We start from the raw sequence: 26,677 nt of genomic DNA, 5'->3' as shown, positions 1-26,677 counted from the left end.
CCACTGGAACCACTGGCTTGAGATTCAACCTTTCGAAGATTATTATTATTATTATTATTATTATTATTATTATTATTATTATTATTATTATTATCATCATACTTGCTTATCGAACGAGTTAAAATAAAAGAAACAAGCCATGAGATCTCTGACTGAATAAAATGCCACAAGTCTGTGAAAAAATAAAAGAACAACACAATTGAACCAATACCAATAAACAATAAAATAAAAGAAGCTATTAATAAAGAACATGAATAAACAGTACATGCCCTTACACACAAATGAATAAGACAAACAAACACTCAAATTCTCACACTCTCACACACGTAAGGTCAGGTAAATGCCAGGTTGTATCAGAGACAGACACCCAGAGCCCTTTAGGCTGAAAAGATACGCCCTACATAATTCCGAATCACTGGACTGTGAAAGCTGGTTAACCGCTAGGCAACGCAGGCAGACCTCCTGATGTATGAAGAAGAAGAAGAAGAAGAAGAAGAAGAATGAGGAGGAGGAGTAGGAGGAAAGAGAGAGAGAGAGAGAGAGAGAGAGTGCGTTGTACCTAGATTACGGCAACATGGAAAAGTGTAATGTTTGGGGTTTTAAACACACATACGCACACACACTTAGAGAGAGAGAGAGAGAGAGAGAGAGAGAGAGAGAGCGATAATGGTAATACGAAAAAGTGTCATTATAGGGATTTTATACACACGCACACACACATACACACACACACACACACACACACACACACACACACAATTATAGCGTCATTTGTGGAGGCTTTACAGATCTTGAAGAGAGAGAGAGAGAGAGAGAGAGAGAGAGAGAGGATGTTCACTAGAATTATATAGCACAAAAAGTTTCACTCATTCGGCTTTCTCGAAAGTGAAGTTGAAGAGAGAGAGAGAGAGAGAGAGAGAGAGAGAGAGAGAGAGAGAGAGAGAGAGAGAGAGTGGAAGCAAGAAGCAGTGGAATGGGCACCCTCGTTTAAAAATGGGTCGATGGTGTGAAAAGAGTTACCGTACTGTGTAAATACTTCAGTTCAAGGCTGACTTTAATGGTTGAACTAGGATTTAGGCGCACTCACACACCCATACACACACACACATACACACACACACACACACAAGTGTATCGTCAGAGGACTCTCTATCTAGGTAACAAAAATAATTTGTAATTTGCGCTCGTAAAGCAGGAAATTAGATTTACACAAGATGTTATAGAAATCCGTTCGTTGATTGACACGCAATTTGGCTAGCTGAGAGACAGACAGACAGACAGACAGACAGACAGGGCTTTTAATCTTCTTGACAGAGTAACACAGTACCTCGTTGTTGTTTTCAAATCTATATAAATACGTTTGTAAGCAGCAATTTCAGAATGCCGTAGAAAGCCGTGGAACAGCCTCCCTGAGTTCAAGCGAAGATGCAACGCATTACTACCCTGAAACAATTCTCCTTGTATTTTAATAATTTACCTACGTTTTTAGCTATATATGTTTTTATTTATTGATTTATTTTTATTTTCTCATAATTGATCTCTTCTATCTGTGCTTCCTGTTCCTTCCTGTTCCCTCTTTTAAATGAACATCATATTCTCAGAATTTCAAGTCAACGGCCACTGTGGGCTTGTTCCATATGAATTGGGTACATCTTCTGGTTAATAATAATAATAATAATAATAATAATAATAATAATAATAATAATAATAATAATAATATTAATAATAATAATAATAATAATATAATAATAATAATAAAAGCTTGAATTTCAAGTCATTGGCCTGTATGGGCTTGTTCCATATGAATTGGGTACATCTTCTGGTTAATAATAATAATAATAATAATAATAATAATAATAATAATAATAATAATAATAATAATAATAATATTAATAATAATAATAATAATAATAATATAATAATAATAATAAAAGCTTGAATTTCAAGTCATTGGCCTGTATGGGCTTGTTCCATATGAATTGGGTACATCTTCTGAATAATAATAATAATAATAATAATAATAATAATAATAATAATAATAATAATAATAATAATAATAAAAGCTTTAATTTCAAGTCATTGGCCTGTATGGGCTTGTTCCATATGAATTGGGTACATCTTCTGAATAATAATAATAATAATAATAATAATAATAATAATAATAATAATAATAATAATAATAATAATAATAATAATGTGACGCTAAGTCTACACAGGACAAAAAAAAAAAAGAAGTTATGTTTTAATTACAGCACCAACCCTCGATGTACTGTACATTCCCGGGAAAAGCTTTTTGTATCACCCAAAATAGCCCTCTCGCTTTTGCTTTGAGACACAAAATGAAATTAATTTGATTAAAAGATGATCATAATGAGAAAATGCTTAAAAAAAAAAAAATAAGGGCGCCAAAGGCACAGTTGTGTAATTACTTATTCACCGATTCTGTAGCGGTAATTTTCAATGGAAAGGCATCAGTTGCTGTAATTGCATTTTTCAGAAATTAAAAGGTCATGTGATTTTTTAGTTTTGGATATCTGTGAGCCCGTAGTTTATTTTGATAGCGGGAAATGTTGCCTTTGGAGATATATACAAATGTGTACTTTGGCAGAATGTGCTTATAAGTTCTCAGTGCCTTGTCGTATCTATGAAGCAAAACACAATTATTAGAATTTTGAATTTAGGCCAAAGGCCAAGCGCCGGGACCTACGAGATCATTCAGCGCTGAAACGGAAAGTAGAGTAAAAAGGTTTGAAAGGTGTAACAGGGGGAAAACCTTGGAAGAAAGAGATTATGAACGGAGGTACAGTAAGAGGAATGAAAGGGAATGCAGTTAATGAATTACTTTCCATTACAAGATCAGTTTACTTAGTTTCAGCTTTTTTTTGTATCTCTGCTCATAATATATTCAAATTATATATTTATATAATATATTTAAATAATATATATTTAAATGCTCTCAAAATGGCTTTAATGTCGGGTGCCGCCGTGGGCGGGTGGGGGAGGGATTAAATGAGGCGTGGAGGGGGGAGGGATGGAGGAGAGGGTGGGGTAATGGGAAGTTGTAAACACCGTGTATGCAAATGAGGATAATCAGCTTATACGAACAACCAACTTGTTCGCAAAACCAACAAAACACGCTCTCCGATAATTACGATTATCAGTGACGAGAGGCTCGTTCAGTTCACCAATTAACACCTGACCTCCTTTGAACATCCAATTCACCTATGGTTCCTTTTAGTCTTGAAATGTAAGCAAATGCAAGGCCAAGAGAGATAAGGGGGATTTTGTGGGCAAGTGAGCAGACCTTCTCTTTCTCTTGGCCTTGAGCAAATGAATAGTACCGGTTAACCTCTTTCATTTTCTTATCACCTTATTTTCTTTCCTCAGAATCTAAGCTACTCTTCTTGTTCCCCGTCATTGCGCCTCATGCGGTGCACTGTAGGCATCACTGAAGGTTCTATGCAGCGTCCTTTCGACCCCTAGCTGCAACCCCTTCCATTTCTTATACTGTACCTCTGTTCATATTCTCTTTCTTCCATCTTACTTTCCACCCACTCATAAGAATTATTTCCAAGTGCAACTACGAGGATTTCCTCCTGTTACACCTTTGAAGCCTATTACTCTCTATTCCCCTTTCGGCGCTGAATGGCCTCATAGGTCCCATAGCTTGAACTCTGGCCAAGATTCTAGATTCCAATTCTACAGTATCAATTTTAAGGTCCAAAATCTTATGAAACAAGCGAAAAATGCTCCGATGTTTCTTCGGCGCAGTCCCGTTTTCTGTACAGCGTATAATCAAGGGCACTGAAAATAGATCTATCTTTCGGTGATCTCGGTATAATGCTGTATGAGCCGCGGCCCATGAAACTTTAATCGCGGCCTGGTGTTGGCCTGTTTTATATAGTTGCCAGATGCATGGTTATGTCTAACTGTAACCTTAAATAAAATAAAAACTACTGAGGCCAGAGGACTGCAATGTGGTATATTTGATGATTGGGTGGTGGATGATGAACATATCAATTTGCAGCCCTCTAGCCTCAGTAGTTTTTAGGATCTGAGGGCGGACAGAAAAAGTGCGGACAGACAGACAAAGCCGGCACAATAGTTTTCTTTTACAGAAAACTAAAATCGAATGTTACTCTTTGGCATAATTTTACGTTATTCTCTTTAGATGTATATTTCATGCCATGTCCTCATCAGATTCTCTTTCCATTTTAATACATTTTTATCTATTTGTTAATTTAATTTTTTTTTATCTTTTAATAAGTGGGATCTCTTCTTTCTGTATTTCCCTTTACTTCCTCTGCTTCTTCCTAATGAACACCATTATATCCTTTGGAAGCTTGAATTTCAAGTCAGTGGTCCCTGTGGTGGGCTTGATCCATATGCATAGTTTTCATCTACTGAATAATAATAATAATAATAATAATAATAATAATAATAATAATAATAATAATAATAATAATAATAATAATAATAATAATAATAATAATCTTTGGAAGCTTGAATTTCCAGTGGCCCCTGTTGTGGGCTTGTTCCTTATGCATAGGTTTCGTCTACTGAATAATAATAATAATAATAATAATAATAATAATAATAATAATAATAAATAATAATAATAATTTATTTTCTGAGTAATTCTGAAGATTTTGCATAATTAGGTACAAGTTTCCTGTCTCTGTAAGACTCACGAAAGGGGTCCTCGAATAATGACATCATTAGTCCCACGAACCCAAAATAATAACCTCGTTTTTGGAGAAAAATCATCATCACTGCATTTTACTGGAGATGAAACTGTGTACGAACAGTTCCTGAAAAAATTATAACATTTAGATATCATTATTATTATTATTATTATTATTATTATTATTATTATTATTATTATTATTATTATTATTATTATTATTATTATTCAGAAGATGAACCGTATTGTTATGGAACAAGCTCACCAAAGAGGCCATTGACTTGAAATTCAAGCTTCCCAAAGAATATTATTATTATCATTATTATTATTCAGAAGATGAACCGTATTGTTATGGAACAAGCCCACCAAAGAGGCCGTTGACTTGTAATTCAAGCTTCCAGAGAATATTATTATTATCATTATTATTACGCAGAAGATGAACCGTATTGTTATGGAACACGCCCACCAAAGGGGTCATTGACTTGAAATTCAAGCTTCCAAAGAATATTACGGTATTCATTAGGAAGAAGTAACAGGAGGTAAAGGGAAATACAGAAAGATGAGATCACACTTATCAAAAAAGGAAAAAATGAATCAACAAATTAAGAAATAAATAAATTTTTTTTTTTTGTAAATTGTTAAAATACAAGGAGAATTGAATTGGGGCAGTAGGAATTAACATACATCTGGGTTTAGAAGTCAAATCTTTTTCCAGAGCTTCTCTCTGTCTTGCGACTTTCCAGAGCACAGTTGGCTTTCCAGAGGACTGAAATTGCGGTGTTTAGTGACCCCTCATCTCAGCGTCTAGAAAGAGTACGTTTTTAGTTTTCTGTAAAAGAATAGTATTGTGCCGGCTTTGTCTGTCCGTCCACACTTTTTCCTCTCCGAACTTTTTCTGTCCGCCCTCAGATCTTAAAAACTACTGAGTCTAGAGGGCTGCAAATTGGTATTTTAATCATCCACCCTCCAATCATCAAAGTTGTCAAATCGCAGCCTTCTAGCCTCAGTAGTTTTGAGTTTAAGGTTGAAGTTAGTCATAATCATGCCTCTAGCAACGATATAAGACAGGCCACCACCGGTCCGCGGTTAAAGTTTCATGGACCGCGTCTCATACAGCATTATACCGAGACCACAGAAAGATAGCTCTATTTTCGGTGGCCTTGATTATACGCTGTAGCGGCTGTGCAGAAAACTCGATTGCGCCGAAGAAACTTCAGCGCATTTTTTACTTGTGCATTTAGTTTATACAAAAATGCTTATAGTATTCTGAATCCTTTAACAAAAGGAAACGATTAAGTTCTTTGTATAAAAAAATATTGTGCATTTTACTTGAAAAATCTGAGAGAGAGAGAGAGAGAGAGAGAGAGAGAGAGAGAGAGAGAGAGAGAGAGAGAGAGAGAGAGGGAGAGAGAGAGAGGTGGATAATTCTCCAACTACTTAAGTAAAAGTAAATACGAATAGCTTTAAAAAAATCCTTAAACAAGAAGAGAGGATTACGTTCTTTATGTAAAAAAAGTATCCTGCATTTAACTTGAAAAATCTGAGAGAGAGAGAGAGAGAGAGAGAGAGAGAGAGAGAGAGAGAGAGAGAGAGAGAGAGAGAGAGAGAGAATACAACGAGAAAAGAACCTTGAAAAAACGGAAAAGCAAATCATGTTTCTCCACTCCATTTAGCACTGGGGAAAAGTCCTTCTATTTTCTTTAGCAACACTGCGACAGATTGATTCTTGGTGTTTGAATTTAGTCAGAGAAGAAAGGCAGTTTTACCCTTCTACTCCGTATCTGTCTTATTTGCTTACCTATCAACTTCTCTCTCTCTCTCTCCTCTACCCAGCTGACTCTCTCTTCTACCCAGCTGACGAAGGTCTTATGAATACCAGCTACAGAGTCTAACGAAGTCCCCAGGTGGTAGTGATTTCGAGTCTATGTTTTCCAGAGCCAGTCGATTTTTTGAAGCCTTCATCCTTAACAGCATCTTGAGCTACTATTGGAGGATGCCCTTGGTGAATTGAAAGTTATTTTGGAGCCTTTATTCTTAACAGCATCTTGAGCTATTATTGGAGGATGCCCTTGGTGAATTGAAAGTTATTTTGGAGCCCTTATTCTTAACAGCATCTTGAGCTATTATTGGAGGATGCCCTTGGTGAATTGAAAGTTATTTTGGAGCCCTTATTCTTAACAGCATCTTGAGCTATTATTGGAGGATGCCTTTGGTGAATTGAGAGTTATTTTGGAGCCTTCATTCTTAACAGCATCTTGAGCTATTATTGGAGGATGCCCTTGGTGAATTGAAAGTTATTTTGAAGCCTTCAGTCTTAACAGCATCTTGACTTATTGTTGGAGGATGCCCTTGGTGAATTGAAAGTTATTTTGAATCCTTCATTCTTAACAGCATCTTGAGCATTGTTGGAGGATGCCCTTGGTGAATTGAAAGTTATTTTGAAACCTTCATTCTTAACAGCATCTTGAGCATTGTTGGAGGATGCCCTTGGTGAATTGAAAGTTATTTTGAATCCTTCATTCTTAACAGCATCTTGAGCATTGTTGGAGGATGCCCTTGGTGAATTGAAAGTTATTTTGAAGCCTTCATTCTTAACAGCATCTTGAGCATTGTTGGAGGATGCTCTTGGTGAATTGAAAGTTATTTTGAAACCTTCATTCTTAACAGCATCTTGAGCATTGTTGAGGATGCCCTTGGTGAATTGAAAGTTATTTTGAAGCCTTCATTCTTAACAGCATCTTGAGCATTGTTGGAGGATGCCCTTGGTGAATTGAAAGTTATTTTGAAGCCTTCATTCTTAACAGCATCTTGAGCATTGTTGGAGGATGCCCTTGGTGAATTGAGAGTTATTTTGAAGCCTTCATTCTTAACAGCATCTTGAGCTATTGTTGGAGGATGCCCTTGGTGAATTGAAAGTTATTTTGAAGCCTTCATTCTTAACAGCATCTTGAGCATTGTTGGAGGATGCCCTTGGTGAATTGAAAGTTATTTTGAAGCCTTCATTCTTAACAGCATCTTGAGCATTGTTGAGGATGCCCTTGGTGAATTGAAAGTTATTTTGAAGCCTTCATTCTTAACAGCATCTTGAGCATTGTTGAGGATGCCCTTGGTGAATTGAAAGTTATTTTGAAGCCTTCATTCATAACAGCATCTTGAGCATTGTTGAGGATGCCCTTGGTGAATTGAAAGTTATTTTGAAGCCTTCATTCTTAACAGCATCTTGAGCATTGTTGGAGGATGCCCTTGGTGAATTGAAAGTTATTTTGGAGCCTTCATTCTTAACAGCATCTTGAGCTATTGTTGGAGGATGCCCTTGGTGAATTGAAAGTTATTTTGAAGCCTTCATTCTTAACAGCATCTTGAGCATTGTTGGAGGATGCCCTTGGTGAATTGAAAGTTATTTTGAAGCCTTCATTCTTAACAGCATCTTGAGCTATTGTTGAGGATGCCCTTGGTGAATTGAAAGTTATTTTGAAGCCTTCATTCTTAACAGCATCTTGAGCATTGTTGAGGATGCCCTTGGTGAATTGAAAGTTATTTTGAAGCCTTCATTCTTAACAGCATCTTGAGCTATTGTTGGAGGATGCCCTTGGTGAATTGAAAGTTATTTTGAAGCCTTCATTCTTAACAGCATCTTGAGCATTGTTGGAGGATGCCCTTGGTGAATTGAAAGTTATTTTGAAGCTATGGTTTGTATCCTATTGTGACTTATTGTGGTGTGAGTTTCCTGCAGTTTGTACATCAGATGATTTTTCCATTCTGCCATATGTTTCAGACAGTGTGAGTATAATCTTGCAGTAAGTACGATTCTTTCACTACCATACTTTTACTTTTACTGTCTCTATTACTTATCTCTTCATTAGTTTACACAGTGTCAGATACTGTATATTTATTTTTGGAAATGGCACAGCCTCTTGACTTGAATTTTGAAGATTAAATGAAGGCTTCTGATATATGTACAGTCGAATATACCCTCGATGCTTCTCTCTCCTGATCAGAGATATTACAAGACTATAAGATTCAGGCCAAAGGGCAAGCACTGGGAACTATGAGGTCATCCAGCGCTGAAAGGAAAACTGAGAGTAAAGGAGTTTTGAAAGGTGTAACAGGGGGAGGGGGCTGAGGAAAGTATAATGGAAAAAAGAGAATATGAACGGAGGTGCAGTAAAAGAATGAAAGGAGGATGCAGCGCATTACTGCCGTAATGCAATTCTCCTTGTATTTTAACAATTTGCTTACGTTTTTATTTGTTTATCTATTCATTTGTTAATTCTGTTTTTTTTAATAAATAATTTCCTCTTTCTTTTTCCCGTTACCTTCTGTAACTTCTTTCTTATGAACACAATGACCTTTGGAAGCTTGAACTTCAAGTCAGTGGGCTTGTTCCATATACAGGTATGAATAGGGTTTAACATAATAATAATAATAATAATAATAATAATAATAATAATAATAATAATAATAATAATAATAACTGATTAAGATAGTGAGAATGATACTTTCATTTAAAAATGTAGCCCCACTTGAATGCTAGGCAGGTGTACGGAAAAACCTGTAACCGCTTTAGCTGCGGATTTCAACTGCCTGTCGTAAAAATCTTAGAAATCTTGTCGTCCAATTACCCACCATCAAAGAACTTCATATCTGAGATCAGAAAGGTAATTCAAAACGATTTTTTTATCTTTCTTTTTTCCTTTTACTCGAGCGCTGTACTCGTATTTCCAAGTACGTAGGCAGGGTATCAAAGCTATCTCTCTTTCTTTATCTAGTTATTTGTACGTAACTTTTTCTAAGTGAGTTACTTACTCTCTCCCTGACCTCTTTTCAGTCTTATGTAAACATATCCTTCTTCGACTCTCTACCGTTGGAATTTTGTGGTATATTCCATTGTGAGAGCGTTGGTTACTTTCTAAAAGGTACATGAATGTAGAAAATGATTTAGAATGGGTTTTATCCTTTACCTAGGTGAAATATACTGATGTGTAAAATATCATGCCATTACGTGAACACCTAAACACTCACATATGTATATATCTTTCTATCTATCCATATATATTTATATACACACACACACACACACACACACACACACACATATATATATATATATATATATATATATATATATATATATATATATATATATATATATATATATATACAGTATATATATATATGTAGGAACTGTGTCGTTGTTTTATGCAGTGTTCCTCCATGCATGTACTTTTATAAAAATATCTTCAAATGCCAAAAAAGTACAGTGTTAAATGAAAGATATAGGGAATTATTTAATTTTTTTGTTTTTATTTCAGTATATATCTCCTTTTAGATATTCCTAGCACTTATATTCTAAGCAAATTTAAGAATGCCAATAAAGGGGAAGTAGATAAGTACCACCGAGGTCATCAGGAATTTTTAGTTTAAGAAAATAAAAGTTAGAAAATATATATTTTTTTCATAATTTCCTAACTACTTTATTTGGGAATTTGAAACCACGGTTTTTTTGTTTAATTCTCTTTAAGAGTAGCATAAACCGAGAAGGGCAAATTTGCTTCAATTATGACACTTATTTTAGTTTTCTGTAAAAGAAAACTATTGTGCGGGCTTTGTCTGTCAGTCCGCACTTTGTTCTGTCCTCAGTTTTTCTGTCCGCCCTCAGATCTTAAAAACTACTGAGGCTATAAGGCTGCAAATTGGTATGTTGATCATCCACCCTCCAATCATCAAACATACCAAATTGCAGCCCTCTAGTCTCAGAAGTTTTTATTTTATCTAGGTTAAAGTTAGCCATAATCCTGCTTCTAGCAACGATATAGGCTATGCCACCACCTGGCCGTGGTTAAAGTTTCATGGGCCGCGACTCATACAGCATTATACCGGGACCACCAATAGATAGATCTATTTTCGGTGGCCTTGATTATACGCTGTAGGGGCTGTACAGAAAACTCGATTGCATTTTTTACTTGTTTCTTACCTGTATGAAGTATTTATGGACAATTTTGCCCCCAATACTTTTTGCCTTAGGTTTAAAAAAGAACAGTAAACAGTGAATTGGGTTCTGTTAAAGGTGTGTTTTCTAGGTTAGGGGTCTTACAGAGAGAGAGAGAGAGAGAGAGAGAGAGAGAGAGAGAGAGAGAGAGAGAGAGAGAGAGAGAGAGAAGGATGTTTAACTTGAATTATAAAACAAAAGTGTCATCTGTGGTATCTGTATATAAATATATAATATATATATTATATATATATATATATATATATATATATATATATATATATATATATATATATATATATATATATATATATATATATATATACAATATATAGAGTGTATGTAGATATATATATATATATATATATATATATATATATATATATATATATATATATATATATATATATATATATATAATTTTGCTTATTTACATGATCTAACAATCTAAGCTGATCATTCATAATACCCCAAGGTAAACTGATTAGAAAGCTGACTGGTCATAGGTCACTGTAACTTATGTATATTTCCCCTACAGATAAGCATAAGCATATAGTTAGAATCTTCTCTGATAATCAGGAATTTGCATGTCATACCCTTCTTGTCTTCTCATTATGCTGTGGCAATGGAATTTCTTCACTGAGCCTCTGAGAGGAAATTTACTGATCAACTCAGGAAAAAAATGATTCACAATACATGAACAGATTTAGCATAGTTATTCTGATTAGGTACTGAGTTTCGACAATTAAGTTTATATTAGAAAACTCTTTCTGATTATGTACTGAGTTTTGACAATTAAGTTTATATTAGATAACTCTATTACTTTATAATTGCTTTTGAAAACTCATCAAAGCTTCATTTAAGGTTTATATCTTTATCTAATTTTGAGACATATCGTCATAACCTCAAAGAATCAAATTAGATAGTCTTGAGGACTTAAATTTGTCGGCTTTTCAGAACCTCTAGACCAGTGCTTCTCATCCTGGGGGACCGTCAGCAATTTTCAAGGGTTGCGCGAGCCCTATGGAAAAATTAAAAATTCCATAATTATATTCGTTATTTTCTTAACAAGAGTCGCTAAGAAGCAGTGTCAGGTATCTCTCTAATTCATTCCCAAAAGAATAAAAACACTCCTTCTCTTTCTCTTTTTTTTTCATTTTCCATTAAATCTGGGAGAGAATTTTACTCATAGATGCAAGGGGTGGGGGGGACGTGGATGGAAGGACCAACTCTCAGAGGGGGCGTGGTAATAAAAAAGGTTAAGAACCAATGCTCTAGAACTTCCTTTTTATCCAAAGGTTATGTTTGTTTTGCAAGAAAAAGAATGTCTGTTTTTTAAAGAACATACTTCCTAGAATTAGGGAAAGCACCATTTCTCCTCACATTCACTTTTGAGCCTTGAGAAAAGCCACCTAATGTGTCTTCAAAGCTAGGATGAAAGGATAGCTAACAAGATGGGGGGTAGATGCAGAAGAATCTCTTGGTAAACATTCATGGGCCTCTTTTCAGTGCTCTGAACCAACGCACTCAAAATGCAAGAGTAATTAGAGGTTAAAATTCTGACTGATGTTTTTGATGTTGTAAATACAGTCAGAAGGGAACCTCAGGTCTGTGGGTGGCACGTGGCTAACCAATTCTTTTGAATGGAAGCTACTAAAAAAAATGAATATAAAACAAACGCGTTGAAAACTAGACTGAAGTAAATGTTTCTCTTTTTCAGTGAATAATCTGTAACACGAATCGTTTAAGATAAAAATATTAATCGCAACTCATTTTTTATTTACTTTTGTTTTTACAGAGAGATCGTTTTAAAATCTTTTTGAAAGGTTTGTACATAGAAAAGGTTTTAAAATCTGCTCTTTGAAGGCTTCTAAGGAGAAATTATTCTCTTGAAACGCTTAGCCTGTAGGGGGGAAGTGCCGTCAGTGCACCTCGTGCAGTGCGCTGTAGGCATTACGTTCCTTCGGCCCCCAGATGCAACCTCCTTTAATTCATTTTATTGCAACTCCGCTCATATTATCTTTTTCCATTTCGCTTTCGTCCACCCTCTCCTAACAACTATTTCAACATGATTCCCAGCGCTGAACGACCTCACATGTCTCAGCACTTGGCCTTTGGCCTAAATTTTATATTCCAGTTGAACTGCTTCTTCCAGTGTCAGATTCGTCATTCATTTTCAAAACTGTTTTAGATTTTAATTTATATGAATTTATTTCAATACGGATTTGAAATGGAGCGCTATATCTCTCCATATTCATCAATGCTCTTAGAATCAATGAACAATTTTAAATCACAGCAATCAACTGACAGTACCCTTATATATATGATGATGAATTACGGCAAAATTCATGAAGAAGGTACGGAGTATATGACAGGGAAACGACGGGCTTTATTCTATCCTGTGAGCATCACAAAGTTGTTTGTTTCACCGAGTGAAGGTCTCTATAGCTCATTAGTGAAGGTCCTTTGTTGGTGCTGGTTCTCACGACAGCATTTTCATCGGGGGAAAATTTCGCTGGAGGTGAATAATGTTGGCAGAGGACATTTTGATACAGTATAATAGCTCCTTCTTGGAGAGTGTTTTGTACCTTTTTGTAACCGATAATTTAATCAGGTTCTCTTGTGAGCAGAAATATCTCCTTTTCTCGTCTTCTCAAACCTGAAGAATATAGAACTAATCCCCCGTAGTTGGGTAGCGCCGTCAGTGCACCTCACGCGGTGCAATGCAGGCATTACTTAAGGTTCTTTGCGGCGTCCCTTCGGACTCTAGCTGCAACCCCTTTCATTCCTTTCACTGTACCTCTGTTCATATTCTCTTTCTTTCTTTCTTTCTTTCTTACATTCCACCCTCTCCTGACAATTGTTTTATAGTTCAATTGCTTTGAGGTTTTCCTCCTGTTACACCTTTCAGATCTTCTACTCTCAGTTTCAGTTTCAGCGCTGAATGACCCCATAGGTCCCAGCGCGTGGCCTTTGGCCTAAATTCTATATTATATTCTATTCTATAGAAATAATCATAACTTGAAAGATATTAAAGAGAAAGAGTAATAAGTGAGTATCTTCTTCTTGAAGGTATTCGTAATGAAGAAATCACCTTAGGAGGGTAGTGCAGTCAGTGCACCTCACGTGGCGCACTGTAGCCAGTACTAAAGGTTGTTTGCAGTGAGACAGTGAAAAGACGGAGTTAGAGCGGCTGGACAGCAAATTAAGAGACCCAAAAAATTAAGGGTCTCAAGGTGAAACTGGGGAAAAAACACCAGTTTCATTAAGAAGTAATAGTTAGAGGTGCTGGACAGCATGAATGAAGAAAAGAAAGAAGTAAAGTAAAAGGCTAAAAAGTAGGGAAAGGACGCTGCGGAGCTCCTTTAGTGATGCTTGCAGTGCGCCATGTGAGGTGCGCTGGAGGCTCTACCCCCCTAAGGGGCCCTGTTTTTGAATGATAGATTGAAATGGCTGGCTAGCAGATTCAGAACTTCGTCAGAATGATGGACAATCTCATTCCGAAGATCTCTCTGCATTCGGTGGAACGGAAAAGGAAATAAATGATCTTTTCAATTTATCATTGAGAAAGGTTAATTAACGCTACATCCTTTAAAAAATGATATTCCGATACCATTCAGGTATACAATGGTTGTGAAGTGACTGAATGATATTGGTATGCTAATTGGTGGTTTTGTAAATTATAGGTTTGTTGAGGTCTCCCAAACAGAGAAACGGCTCGTAAATGATTGTACATCATATATGTGTGTATGTATATAATATATATATATATATATATATATATATATATATATATATATATATACTGTATATATATGTATATATATGTATTACATGAATATATATATGTATTATATATACATATTTATATATATATATATATATATATATATATATATATATATATATATATATATGAATATATATATGCATATATAAATATGTATATATAACACACACATATTTATACATATATATATATATATATATATATATATATATATATATATATATATATATATATATATATATATATATATATATATATATATATATGTGTATATACATTAGTGTGAGAGTGAGGCTTATTCCTCAAAAAAAATACGCAAGAAGGCACTAAAGCAGACAGCTTGGTACATTTATTTGTACATACATTCTAACTTTTCTTGCTGTATCTGTATATTTTACTTTGTATTTTTAGCCTTGAGGCTGAGACAAGGATCTCGAAACGTAGGCCGTGATGAATAAAGGAAAACCATGCACCAAGCTGTCTGCTTTAGTGCCTTCTTGTGTATGCATATATATATATATATATATATATATATATATATATATATATATATATATATATATCAATAGGTGTAGGGAGAAGGATCAGTCCTTTATTCCTTTTCAAAGTTCTTTATTGTTGCTGCGACGTTTCAGGACGAAAAGTCCCATTTTCAAACTATAAAAATAGAAATTAAAAGTTAAAATAACAACTCGGATTAAAAATTAGTAAAAAAAAAAAAAACGATTAAAAATCAACTTAAAAAATATATATATGCAAATAATATAAAAGTCAAGTACAAAGGAAAGGAGGAATGAGTACCATTCCTCCCTTTCCTTTGTACTTGACTTTCATATTATTTGTATATGTATGTATATATATATATATATATATATATATATATATATATATATATATATATATATAAAGTTAATTTTTAATCCGTTTTTTTTTGCTTAATTTTTAGTCCGAGTTGTTATTTTAACTTTTAACTTCTATTTTTATAACTTGAAAATGGGACTTTTCGTCCTGAAACGTCGCAGCAACAATAAAGAACTTTGAAAAGGAATAAAGGACTGATCCTTCTTCCTACACCTACTGATGTCTACCTGTTGATAGAATCCTCTCAATCCTCACTACATATATATATATATATATATATATATATATATATATATATATATATATATATATATATATATATATATATATATATATATATATATATATATGTATATATATATGTGTATATATATATATATATATATATATATATATATATATATATATATATATATATATATATATATATATATTCACAGAATAGCCTCAAAACTTCTGCTCTGTATATATATCCATATTATGCGTGTTAGGCTACAATAAGAAGGTCTGGTTTAGATTTCAGAGTCTTTAATTTACAAAGTACAAGCTTTCAAAGACATACAGTTTTCTTCTTCAGGTACAGTTTCCATCTTTGTTTTACCATAGTTTTACATCTTTTACAAATGAACATCATATTCTGTGGGTTTTTAAGCTTCCCCCATAATAATATTTACCTTCGACTCTTTCTCTTAATTGCTAGGTGATGCTACCGTCTCTTTCTGTGGGCATTATTTTGGCTGATACTCCATTGAGATCAGGGTTAAGGTGCTCTCCTGTACTTAAGTCAGGCCCTAGATATATACTCTGGAAACCAGTCATCCTATGACTGCACGGTTCAATGATTTTTCTTTTGCTTTTTGAAAAAGCACTGGAATTCTCTCTTTGCTTTTGTGTTTTACTGATTGATATAACCTTCCATCCTTTTAGAGGCAGTTCTATCACTTTTAGTCTTCTGTAAAAAAATACTGTTGTGTCGGCTTTGTCCGTCCGTCCGCACATTTTTCTGTCCGCACTTTTTCTATCCGCCCCCAGATCTTAAAAACTACTGAGGTTAGAGGGCTGCAAATTGGAATGTTGATCATCCACCCTCCAATCATCAAATATACCAAATTGTAGCCCTCTAGCCTCAGTAGTTTTTATTTTATTTAAGGTTAAAATAATCCATGATCGTGCGTCTGGCACCTCTATAAGTGACAATATCATAGGCCACCACCGGGCCATGGCTGAGAGTTTCATACAGAATTATACGCTGTACAGAAAAATTATTTCTTGGGAGCATTTTTTACTTGTTCCTCTTGTGTTTTCTTCCTCCTTTTCTTCGGAGTTTATGACTCTTCCTCATTCACTATTCCTTCGCTTTATATTGCTTTGCTTTTCGATTCTTTACGAAATATCCATTTTTCGGTTTTCTGTTTAGGAAGATGAAATACTCTCATTTCATTTCCTATTCCCCGTAGAGGAGTAGTGCCATCAGTGCACCTCACGCGGTGCACTGTTAGCATTACGAAAGGTTCGTTGCAGCGTCCCTTCCATAGGCCCCTAGCTGCGACCCCTTTCATTCCTTTTACTATACCTCGATTCTTATTATCTTTCTTCCATCTTGTTCTCCACCCTCTCCTAACAATTATTTCATGGTGCAGCTGCTTTGAGGTTTTCCTCCTGTTTCACCTGTCAAACCTACCTACTCTCAATCCCCTTTCCGGCGTTGAATGACCTCATAGGTCCCAGTGCTTGGCATATGGCCTAAACTCTATATTCCACTCCATTTCCTGTTGCACTGGGGATTATCGAAACATTTGTTAATTACTAAATCACTGCGGCATATCAGTAAAACAAACCTCACATCCCCAATCCTACGCATTTTTTTCCCCCATACGCAACATTCCTCCCCTGGCAGTCCAAAAAACGAGGTGGGCCCAGCGCAGTTATTTTGGGAACGGGCGCTATGTTTATTTTTCGTGTTTATCTTTTATTTCACCGCGCGGATGAGGGATGATGCTACATTCTTCTGGGAGATCTAAACAAACAGGCTGGTGCCTCTTGAAATGTTTGTTCCAGCATTTTCATATTCGACAATCAAATAAATGCCCGCCAGTAACCGGTTTATGAATATGGAGTGTACGTTACATTCCACAAAATATGATGGTTATCAAATTACTCAGGATTTTGACATCTAGTAAAGAGGACAATAGTCTCATTTTGCCCCTAAAAAACAAGTAAAAATGCGCCGAAGTTTCTTCGGCACAATTGAGTTTTCTGTACAGCCGCTACAGCGTATAATCAAGGCCACCGAAAATGGATCTATCTTTTGGTGGTCTTGGTATAATGCTGTATGAGCCGCGCCTCATGAAACTTTAACCACGGCCAGGTGGTGGCCTGTCCTATATCGTTGCCAGAAGCACGATTATGGCCAACCTTAACCTTAAATGAAATAAAAACTACTGAGACTAGAGGGCTGCAATTTGATATGCATGATGATTGGAGGGTGGCTGATCAACATACCAATTTGCAGCCCTCTAGTGTCATTAGTCTTTAAGATCTGAGGGCGGACAGAAAAAAGTGCGGACGGACAGACAAATCCGGCACGATAACTATCTTTTACATAAAACTAAAAAGGTATTTTGTTTTCATTTATCAAATGAATACTGTTTAGAGATTACAGAGGTACTAAAGAGCTTTGTAATGTACTTTTTACTCAGCAGCTTGTAATCTGATATCTTTTTGTCACTGGAGGCTATATGCTCAGTGTTATTGTCTGTCGAGGTGGAAGTGTGATCGACAGATACTTACAGCGCTTGTAAAAACATTCATTTGGTATATTTTGACTTATAATGGAAAAGGCTGCTTTTTTTTCAACAAAAAATTTAGTCTACTTATTGCGATAGATCTAAGATATTATTTTTTACGCGTTTTGAAGTGGATTTGATCCCTTTACGATAATGTTTATTCACTAACAAATGATCAAAATAGATATAATCTATTTCAGATATGGAATAATTTGCGCTGGTCAGATAGTGAAGTCACCAGCGGATATTACTAACTATATGTCTTTCAATATAATTTTTTAACAAATGTGTCAGATACTTGACATTATTCTTTTGTGCCGTATGACATAATTTTCACTATTCACTAATGACTTTTCACGCTGTGAAAATATCGCACATACAATGAAAAACTTACGAAAAACATCACCTCCAATTGTAAACAAGAGCTTAGCCCTTAATAATAATTATTTCCTCTTCCTCAATTTACAAGCTTAGCACATACGATGAAAAACAAGTAAAGTATGCGCCGAAGTTTCTTCGGCGCAATCGAGTTTTCAGTACAGCTGCTACAGCGTTATAATCAAGGCCACCGAAAATAGATCTATCTTTCGATGGTCTCGGTATAATGTTGCATGAGCCGCGGCCCATGAAACTTTAACCACGGCCCGGTGGTGGCCTATCCTATATCGTTGCCAGAAGCACAATTAGACTAGCTGTAACCTTAAATAAAATAAAAAGTACTGAGGCTAAAGGGCTGCAATTTGGTATGTTTGATGATTGGAGGGTGGATGATCAACGTACCAATTTGCATCCCTCTAGCCTCAGTAGATTTTAAGATCTGAGGGCGAACAGAAAAAAAGTGAGGACAGAATAAAGTGCGGACGGACAGACAAAGCCGTCACAATAGTTTTCTTTTACAGAAAAAAAGTTACAAGAAGATTACCTCATTTTGTAAACAAAAGCACGAACCTTACTGATCTCTTCTTCCTCTTCTTCAATTTTCGCTACAGACTTGGGCGTGTCGCCTCTTCACCGGGATCTGGCAGTATTCGATCCTGTCCAACTACGCGTGGATTCTGATGGAAGGCCTTTACCTGCATAATCTGATTTTCTTGGCGCTCTTCACAGATAACTCGGCCATCACGCTGTATATTGTCCTTGGATGGGGTAAGTGTCTAAAGGGATTTCAAAGTCGAGTTATAAATTCACCCTTAAAACATTCTACTCTCTCTCTCTCTCTCTCTCTCTCTCTCTCTCTCTCTCTCTCTCTCTCGCTGTATATTGTCCTTGGATGGGGTAAGTGTCTAAAGGGATTTCAAAGTCGAGTTATAAATTCACCCTTAAAAACATCTCTCTCTCTCTCTCTCTCTCTCTCTCTCTCTCTCTCTCTCTCTCTCTCTCTCTCTCTCTCTCTCGCTGTATATTGTCCTTGGATGGGGTGTCTAAAGGGATTTCAAAGTCGAGTTATAAATTCACCCTTAAAACATTCTACTCTCTCTCTCTCTCTCTCTCTCTCTCTCTCTCTCTCTCTCTCTCTCTCTCTCTCTCTCGCTGTATATTGTCCTTGGATGGGGTAAGTGTCTAAAGGGATTTCAAAGTCGAGTTATAAATTCACCCTTAAAAACTCTCTCTCTCTCTCTCTCTCTCTCTCTCTCTCTCTCTCTCTCTCTCGCTGTATATTGTACTTGGATGGGGTAAGTGTCTAAAGGGATTTCAAAGTCAAGATATAAAATCTCTCTTAAAACGTTCTGCTCCCTCTCTCTCTCTCTCTCTCTCTCTCTCTCTCTCTCTCTCTCTCTCTCTCTCTCTCTCTCTCTCTCTCTCTGTTTGCCTGTAAGTATAAAATCTGAACGCCTTCCTGTCTCCGTTTTCCAATTATATTTTACTGCTTCTTGTGTAAGACATTTTTTTACAGTGAATTTGAAATGCCATCTCTCTCTCTCTCTCTCTCTCTCTCTCTCTCTCTCTCTCTCTCTCTCTCTCTCTCTCTCTCTCTCTGTAATTATGAAAGCTGAATGCCTACACAGTGTGTAGAATTTGCTAATAAGACACCAGTACTGGTTTACATTAATTACTTCAGTCTGGGAGGGCGTCCGCCCTACAGTAAAACATGTCATCAACCTGCGTCGGCAACTAATCCCATACACATCACAAACAGGTTGCAAACTAGTTACGGTCCCCTAATTGGAGAACGAATCTTTGTCAAACGCTGGATAATCCTATGAAGCACTGGGCAGGACTAGCAACAAGTCGTTGACTTGTATGTGACATGTTTGTGATGCGTATGCGATAGGTTGCCAACTTGTGTTTGTGACATTCTACTGCAATATGGAAGCACCTTTTAACACCCTCTTTATTTTGGGATTTTAAGGAATCTTGTTACATTTATATGGAGCAGAAAATTCCTGTTTTATTACATTTACGATTGGCTGAGAGGTCTGGTCCCTAAGGAAGAGAACAGCAAGGTGCTTGGACATCAGAGTAAAGAAATATTTGATCCAAGGGGAATTCACAATGGGAAATATTCAAGGGAATTATACAAGACAGTCTTTGAAAGCTGTAGACTCCCACAATCCTTAATGGTGCTCTTGAAGCACTAAGTATTATGGTTTCATTTGACTTTAGATAACACAAACTTAATCTCTTCTAGGAGGTTTAAGACACGAAATGCTTCCTCAAGAGGAAAAGAAAAAGCGACTGAAGTTAACCCTGTTTACTTTTCACAGTTTCAGTATATCTATATTCCTGCACATTTCAAAAGATGTAATTCTTAAACAAGTTATCCAGTCATCAAAAGAGCAGTGATCCGAGGTCCAGTAAATCTGAGTACAAGAACTCAAAGCTGTGTAGCTCAGTTTTTATAGAATCAGCTCTGCTTGGTTCTCAGTTCTGGCACAGGCAAGGGGCTGTACAAGGAATTGTACTTGCCCTAGTCCAGCTTAATCTGCCATTCAGAACAAGTTTTTTCAATGCATGAGCCGTGAATTCATTCGTAAGTACATTCAGGTCTTCGTCAGCTTGCGGCATATCATTCAAAATATCCCCCTTGTATCTCTTATTCATACTTCGCAGAGCTGTCCCACCTAGCGTTGTCTTTCTTCTTCCCCCAATGTATTTATCTATTCATTCCTTCCTTTGACATCTACTTTACCTCGTTCTCCCTCAGAGTGGGTCAACCCATCGGCAGGTTTTTGGATCCTGTGTATGAGAGAATCTAGAACTGTTATTTTTTTCTAGATCAGTTCTAGAATGCTGGAGATGGCTTAAAATGGTAAAATCTCTGAAATGTCTCTGAGAAATATTAAAGAAAGTTACACGAAGTGAAAGATTAAAGAAAGATTTACGTGGCAGAAAGTCAGGTTGTCTTTGTCCCCAAGCAACGCTTCGAAATCATTCATAGATTGACTTCTAAAGGCAGTCTAATTGAGGCTTTTGCGAAATGTCAGTCAGGAAAGCGATGAAATATTCCTTGAGAAATCAGAATTAGAGGAGGACGTTTGTCCATCACGAACTGCCACCAAATCTAGAAGGAAAACCAGACGTTTTACCAGTTTTTTAAGACCAAAAACAGCACGCAAGTCAAATAAAAGTAAACAGAAACATTACTGAAATCATAAGGAATTGCCGGTACTGGAGTGTCATTGTGGAGAGTCGCAACGGCTAAAAAGATTTGTAATTTTGTCTCAGTCAGACATCAAACACTGAAGCCTCTCCAAGGTAAGATCCTCCGTTAGGAAAATAGGGCCTCATTAATTATATCTCAGGGAGAAGGTTGGTCAGGCGTAATAGAAGCGGCTTCGAAGTAAACACCATAGGCTGCAATGTGGTTTGCCTCCCACGGTGGGAGATGTGGGTGGTACGTGACCGTCACTGGAGATGTGCAAAATATACAGAGCAAGTTTCCAGAGAATAAGATTTTTTTTTGTGAAAAATTATTATTATCATTATTATTCAGAAGATGAACCCTATTTATATGGAACAAGCCCACCACAGGGTCACTGACTTGAAATTCAAGCTTCTAGAGAATATGGCGTTCATTAGAAAGAAGCAACAAAAGGTAATTATTATTATTATTATTATTATTATTATTATTATTATTATTATTATTATTATTATTATTCAGGAGATGAACTCTATTCATATGGAAGAAGCCCACCAAAGGGGCCATTGACTTGAAATTCAAACTTCCAAAGAATATTACAGTGTTCATCAGAAAGAAGTAACAGGAGGTAAAGGGAAATACAGAGAGAGGAGATCTCACTTACTGAAAAAGATAAGATAAATGAACACATTAATGAACAGATAAAAATGTAGGCTAGAGGGCTGCAATTTGGTATGTTTGATGATTGGAGGGTGGATGATCTAGCGTCAGTAGTTTTTAAGCTCTGAGGGCGGACAGAATTAAGTGCGGACGGACAGACAAAGCAGGCACAAAAGTTTACTTGCACAGAAAACTAAAAATGCCTTAATTATTGAGTAAAATATCAGACTTTTTTTTGTTGTTAATTAGACTAAAAATTAAAGATATATTCTTTATTCTTCTTGAAAGGTGAATATCTATTTGCCTGTCTATCTATCTATGTATCTATCTATCTATATAATATATATATATGTGTGTGTATATGTGTATATATATATTTGTATATTTACATATACATACAGTATATATATACACACACACACACACACACACACACACACACACACACACATATATATATATATATATATATATATATATATATATATATATATATATATATATATATATATATATATATATATATATATAATTATGCACAATAGGCAACACGAATAACACAAAAATGAAAATGAGAAGCAAAGCGTCAACCAGCACCCATAACCCTGTACCGAGAACCTTAAAAAACAACAAGAAAATCAAGAAAATGCAAAAACAGCCGAGCCCAAAATCATTCCAGAGATCCTGCAGAAGAAGAAGAAGAAGAAGAAGAAGAAGAAGAAGGCACCCGCCAATCAAGTCGTCATGGTGACATAGACGGAGAAAAAAAAAGGTCTCTAAAGATCTTCAGATGAAATTTCTTTCTCTCTCTCTCTCTCTCTCTCTCTCTCTCTCTCTCTCTCTCTCTCTCTCTCTCTCTCTCTCTCTCTCTCACTGTCTATCATCTCCTCATAGCAGATTATTATGTGGGACTTCGGAATCCCCTCAAGTGACCTGGGATGACCTCTGATTGCGGGTGTTAAATGCGTCATCATTCCGAGTCATATCTTCTGGCGAAAACATGGTCTGGAGTGTGTTGACTCTCCTGAAGGCGTAGGGGCAGATACTTGATTAGTTTAATGGAAAAGGTGTGTGTGTGTATATATATATATATATATATATATATATATATATATATATATATATATATATATATATATATGTGTGTGTGTGTGTGTGTGTGTGTGTGTGTGTGTGTGTATTTAGTTGAGGCCACAGGGACTCAGCTGAATTTATTGTCACATTCTATCAAGGATATATGTTTCTCCCTTATCTTCCAAACAGTCTTGCTTCCAGGGCTTCGTCAATTTTGACAGGTATCAAAAACTACTTTTTTTGGGACAGGTATTAAAAGCAGTATTTTTGGACATGTATCAAATGTTGTATTTTTTAGGACAGGTATCAAGTACTGTATTTTCTTTGACAGGTATCAAGTACTGTATTTTCTTTGACAGGTATCAAGTACTGTATTTTGTTTGCCAGATATCAAATACTGATTTCGTTTGACAGGTATCAAAAACTGTATTTTGTTTGACAGATATCAAAAACTGTATTTTGTTTGACAGGTATAGTGGGGCAGATAAGAGTAATTTTTTAGAAGACTCGTGCAAATGATGATACAAGCATCAAATTTGGCACAATTGTTCTCCAAGGGATACTAATCAAATCTGCCCGATTGGCCAATTGAAAATCCAAATTGGCGGCCATTTTCCAAGATGGCCGCCAAAATAACCACCTGAAGTTGATGTTTTGCTTAGAAATATTTGTAGTTGTCCGAATTGCATGATCTAAGTGTGGATTCCTATGTTTTGAAGCCTGCTGATGTATATTTTCTAGTTTATAACATGGTTAAGGCACTGTATTAAAGGAGTGGTTGTCGGGCACTACCAAGGCACATTGGTGACATCACTGCTGTGAAGCTCAGCATGGGGTTCTGTGCCAGCTAAGTAGGAAATTTATGTTGGCATCATACTGCAAAAACCTACTGGTATCCCAAATGCTGCCTAATCAACCCCAAATCAGTTAGGCAGCCGCACCTGAATGGACAGGACGTGCCAGCGCGGGAGAGCCGAACCAAGGATAACGGGGTTTTGGTTATCTGGATGGTGTACAGATCGCATGGGGCTTATGACACTGGATGAACGATCGGACTAGGTGTATGGCACAGTGCAAGAATCTAGTTGTATCCCATTCAGGAAAGTGCCTATTGTATATTACAGGACATAAGAGGCCTATTATACTATTACATATACAGGGTGGTAAAAGGATAAACCCTCGACCCTGAACGTCATCGTAATCATGGATGCGAACTCTACTGGACGATCATGGAAAACAGACTGGACCAAGTGTTGCCTATGGCAGGAGGTTAAGAAAGAAGATCTAAAATCTCCCCAGGCCAATCCTGCCAGAAGAGGGGATGGTAGATATAGGAACCTGGCAAAGAATATTCCTCTGTTTCACTCACTCAATGCGCTGCCAATCAAGCTAGATCCTGCAAGACTTGACGAAGGTTCTGGGATAGAGGAAACGTTGAGAAAAAATAAGGCACAATATCATGAGAGTTGCAGGCTTCTGTTCAACAACACAAAGTTACACCGAGCTGAAAAAAGAGCAAGTCATGTAGGTACTAGTGATGAGGGCAGTAGAAGTAAGATTCCACAAAAACTCCAAGAAACTAAAACAAAAGAATTCTGCGAAACTGAAGGAGGGGAGCTTAGAGAAGCAATGACAATGCAAGTGAATAGGAGAATAAATGAATGTGCCAAAACACTCAGTGATACAAAACTTCTCGCCAAACTAAGTGCAGGAGATGTCGTAGCCCAAGAAGTGAAATATCACTCTGTCTGTTTGGTGGCATTGTATAACCGAGAACGGGCATGCCTAAAGGTGCGGGATCAAGAAAAACCACAGGAACACTGGAAGGATACATATCCAATTGCTTTCCCTGAACTAGTCACCTACATCTGCGATATGAAAAATGCCAGTGAGAGGCCACCGATTTTCAAGCTTGCTAATTTGACCAAGCTTTACAAGCAGAGGCTGGAACAGCTTGGTGTTGACTCGCCTGATGTTCATCCTACTTGACTCAAGGATCAACTGCTTCTGCACACTCCACAGCTGCAAGCTAATCGCCAAGGACGAGAAGTTCTGTTGGCTGTTGAAACTGATGTAGGTTCAATCCTATCAGAAGCATCCCGTTATTGTGAAGCGATCCATCTAGTAAAAGCCGCTGGGATAATAAGACAAGACATGCTCCGTCAGAAGTCGAATTTCAGCAGCTATTTTCATGACAAAGACTTAGAACAGGCTGTGCCACCATCACCGCTTCAGTTTGTATGCATGATCGAACATGGTGCAGACATCAAGTCCCAACTTCATCATGGAGCGTCGAAATTAGACTTTGCTATATCACAACTTCTATGCTAGGGATGCAACGACTGACGGGAGCAAGTCTATAATCATCAAGGCTAATGACACAGATGTACTAGTCATAGCAATATCTGTACTGCCATCCTTCCGGAAACTAGGTCTTCAGGAAATGTGGACTGACTTTGGCCAAGGAGCCCATATGCGATGGATTCCAGTCCATGAGGTAGTTTCTGCAATTGGGGTTGAGAAAGCTAGAGGGATCCCCTACTTTCACGCATTCACTGGATGTGACATTGTGTCTGCCTTCCGTTGGAAAGCGAAGAAATCTGCATGGCAGACTTGGAATGTATTTGATGATATTACTGAAACATTCATCAATCTCAGCCAGCATCCAACATTAATTCGTGATCTTGACATGCAGAGGCTGGAAAGATTCGTTGTCCTCATGTACGACAGATCAAGCGCAGCCACTGGTGTGGACGAAGCAAGACTAGATCTGTTTGCCCGCAAGCAGAGGCCGTACAGCTCAATTCCACCAACACAGGCAGCCCTCAGAGAACATGCAAAGCGTGCAGCCTACCAGGCTGGGATCATCTGGGGCCAGGCAACCCACTGTAATCCACACATGAGCAGTCCAGCTGAATGGGGGTGGACACAGAAAGAAGCATGGCAGATACATTGGACAACACTACCACCGATTGCAGCAAGCTGTCAAGAATTGACAAAGTGCTCCTGTAAGAAGGTTTGCAAAGGAAGATGCAACTGCTCTCAGGCAGAGCTTACCTGCACTTCACTCTGCAGCTGCATATGTAAACAGTAGCAGATCGAGAAACAGCAGCACGGTATGCATAACTTTGAAAATGTACTAGCAGGGACAAAACTTATGTAAAGAAAGACAAACATCTTGGTGGTCATCTTGAGATATATGTCTCAGAGTGCTTTTTAAACAGGAAAATATAGTTCAGCAGGCTTCAAAACA

The 26,677-nt window shown here is 36.7% G+C and overlaps 1 protein-coding gene across 3 annotated transcripts in view; it reads left to right on the top strand.

Annotated features, from left to right (window-relative positions):
* Window positions 1-26,677, top strand: part of LOC136848566 (secretin receptor-like) — a 192,030-nt gene that overhangs the window by 143,010 nt on the left and 22,343 nt on the right. For all 3 annotated transcript variants that reach the window (XR_010856046.1, XM_067120856.1, XM_067120855.1), the window contains exon 7: window positions 19,100-19,256. Coding sequence is in view for 2 of the 3 variants with exons in the window: in XM_067120856.1 (XP_066976957.1) it covers window positions 19,100-19,256 (157 nt within the window). In the remaining variant the exon portion in view is untranslated. The remainder of the gene's footprint in view (window positions 1-19,099; window positions 19,257-26,677) is intronic.

The sequence above is a fragment of the Macrobrachium rosenbergii genome, chromosome 19, assembly GCF_040412425.1.
Source record: "Macrobrachium rosenbergii isolate ZJJX-2024 chromosome 19, ASM4041242v1, whole genome shotgun sequence".
Lineage (NCBI taxonomy): Eukaryota > Metazoa > Arthropoda > Malacostraca > Decapoda > Palaemonidae > Macrobrachium > Macrobrachium rosenbergii.
This window is presented reverse-complemented; position numbering and strand designations above follow the sequence as displayed.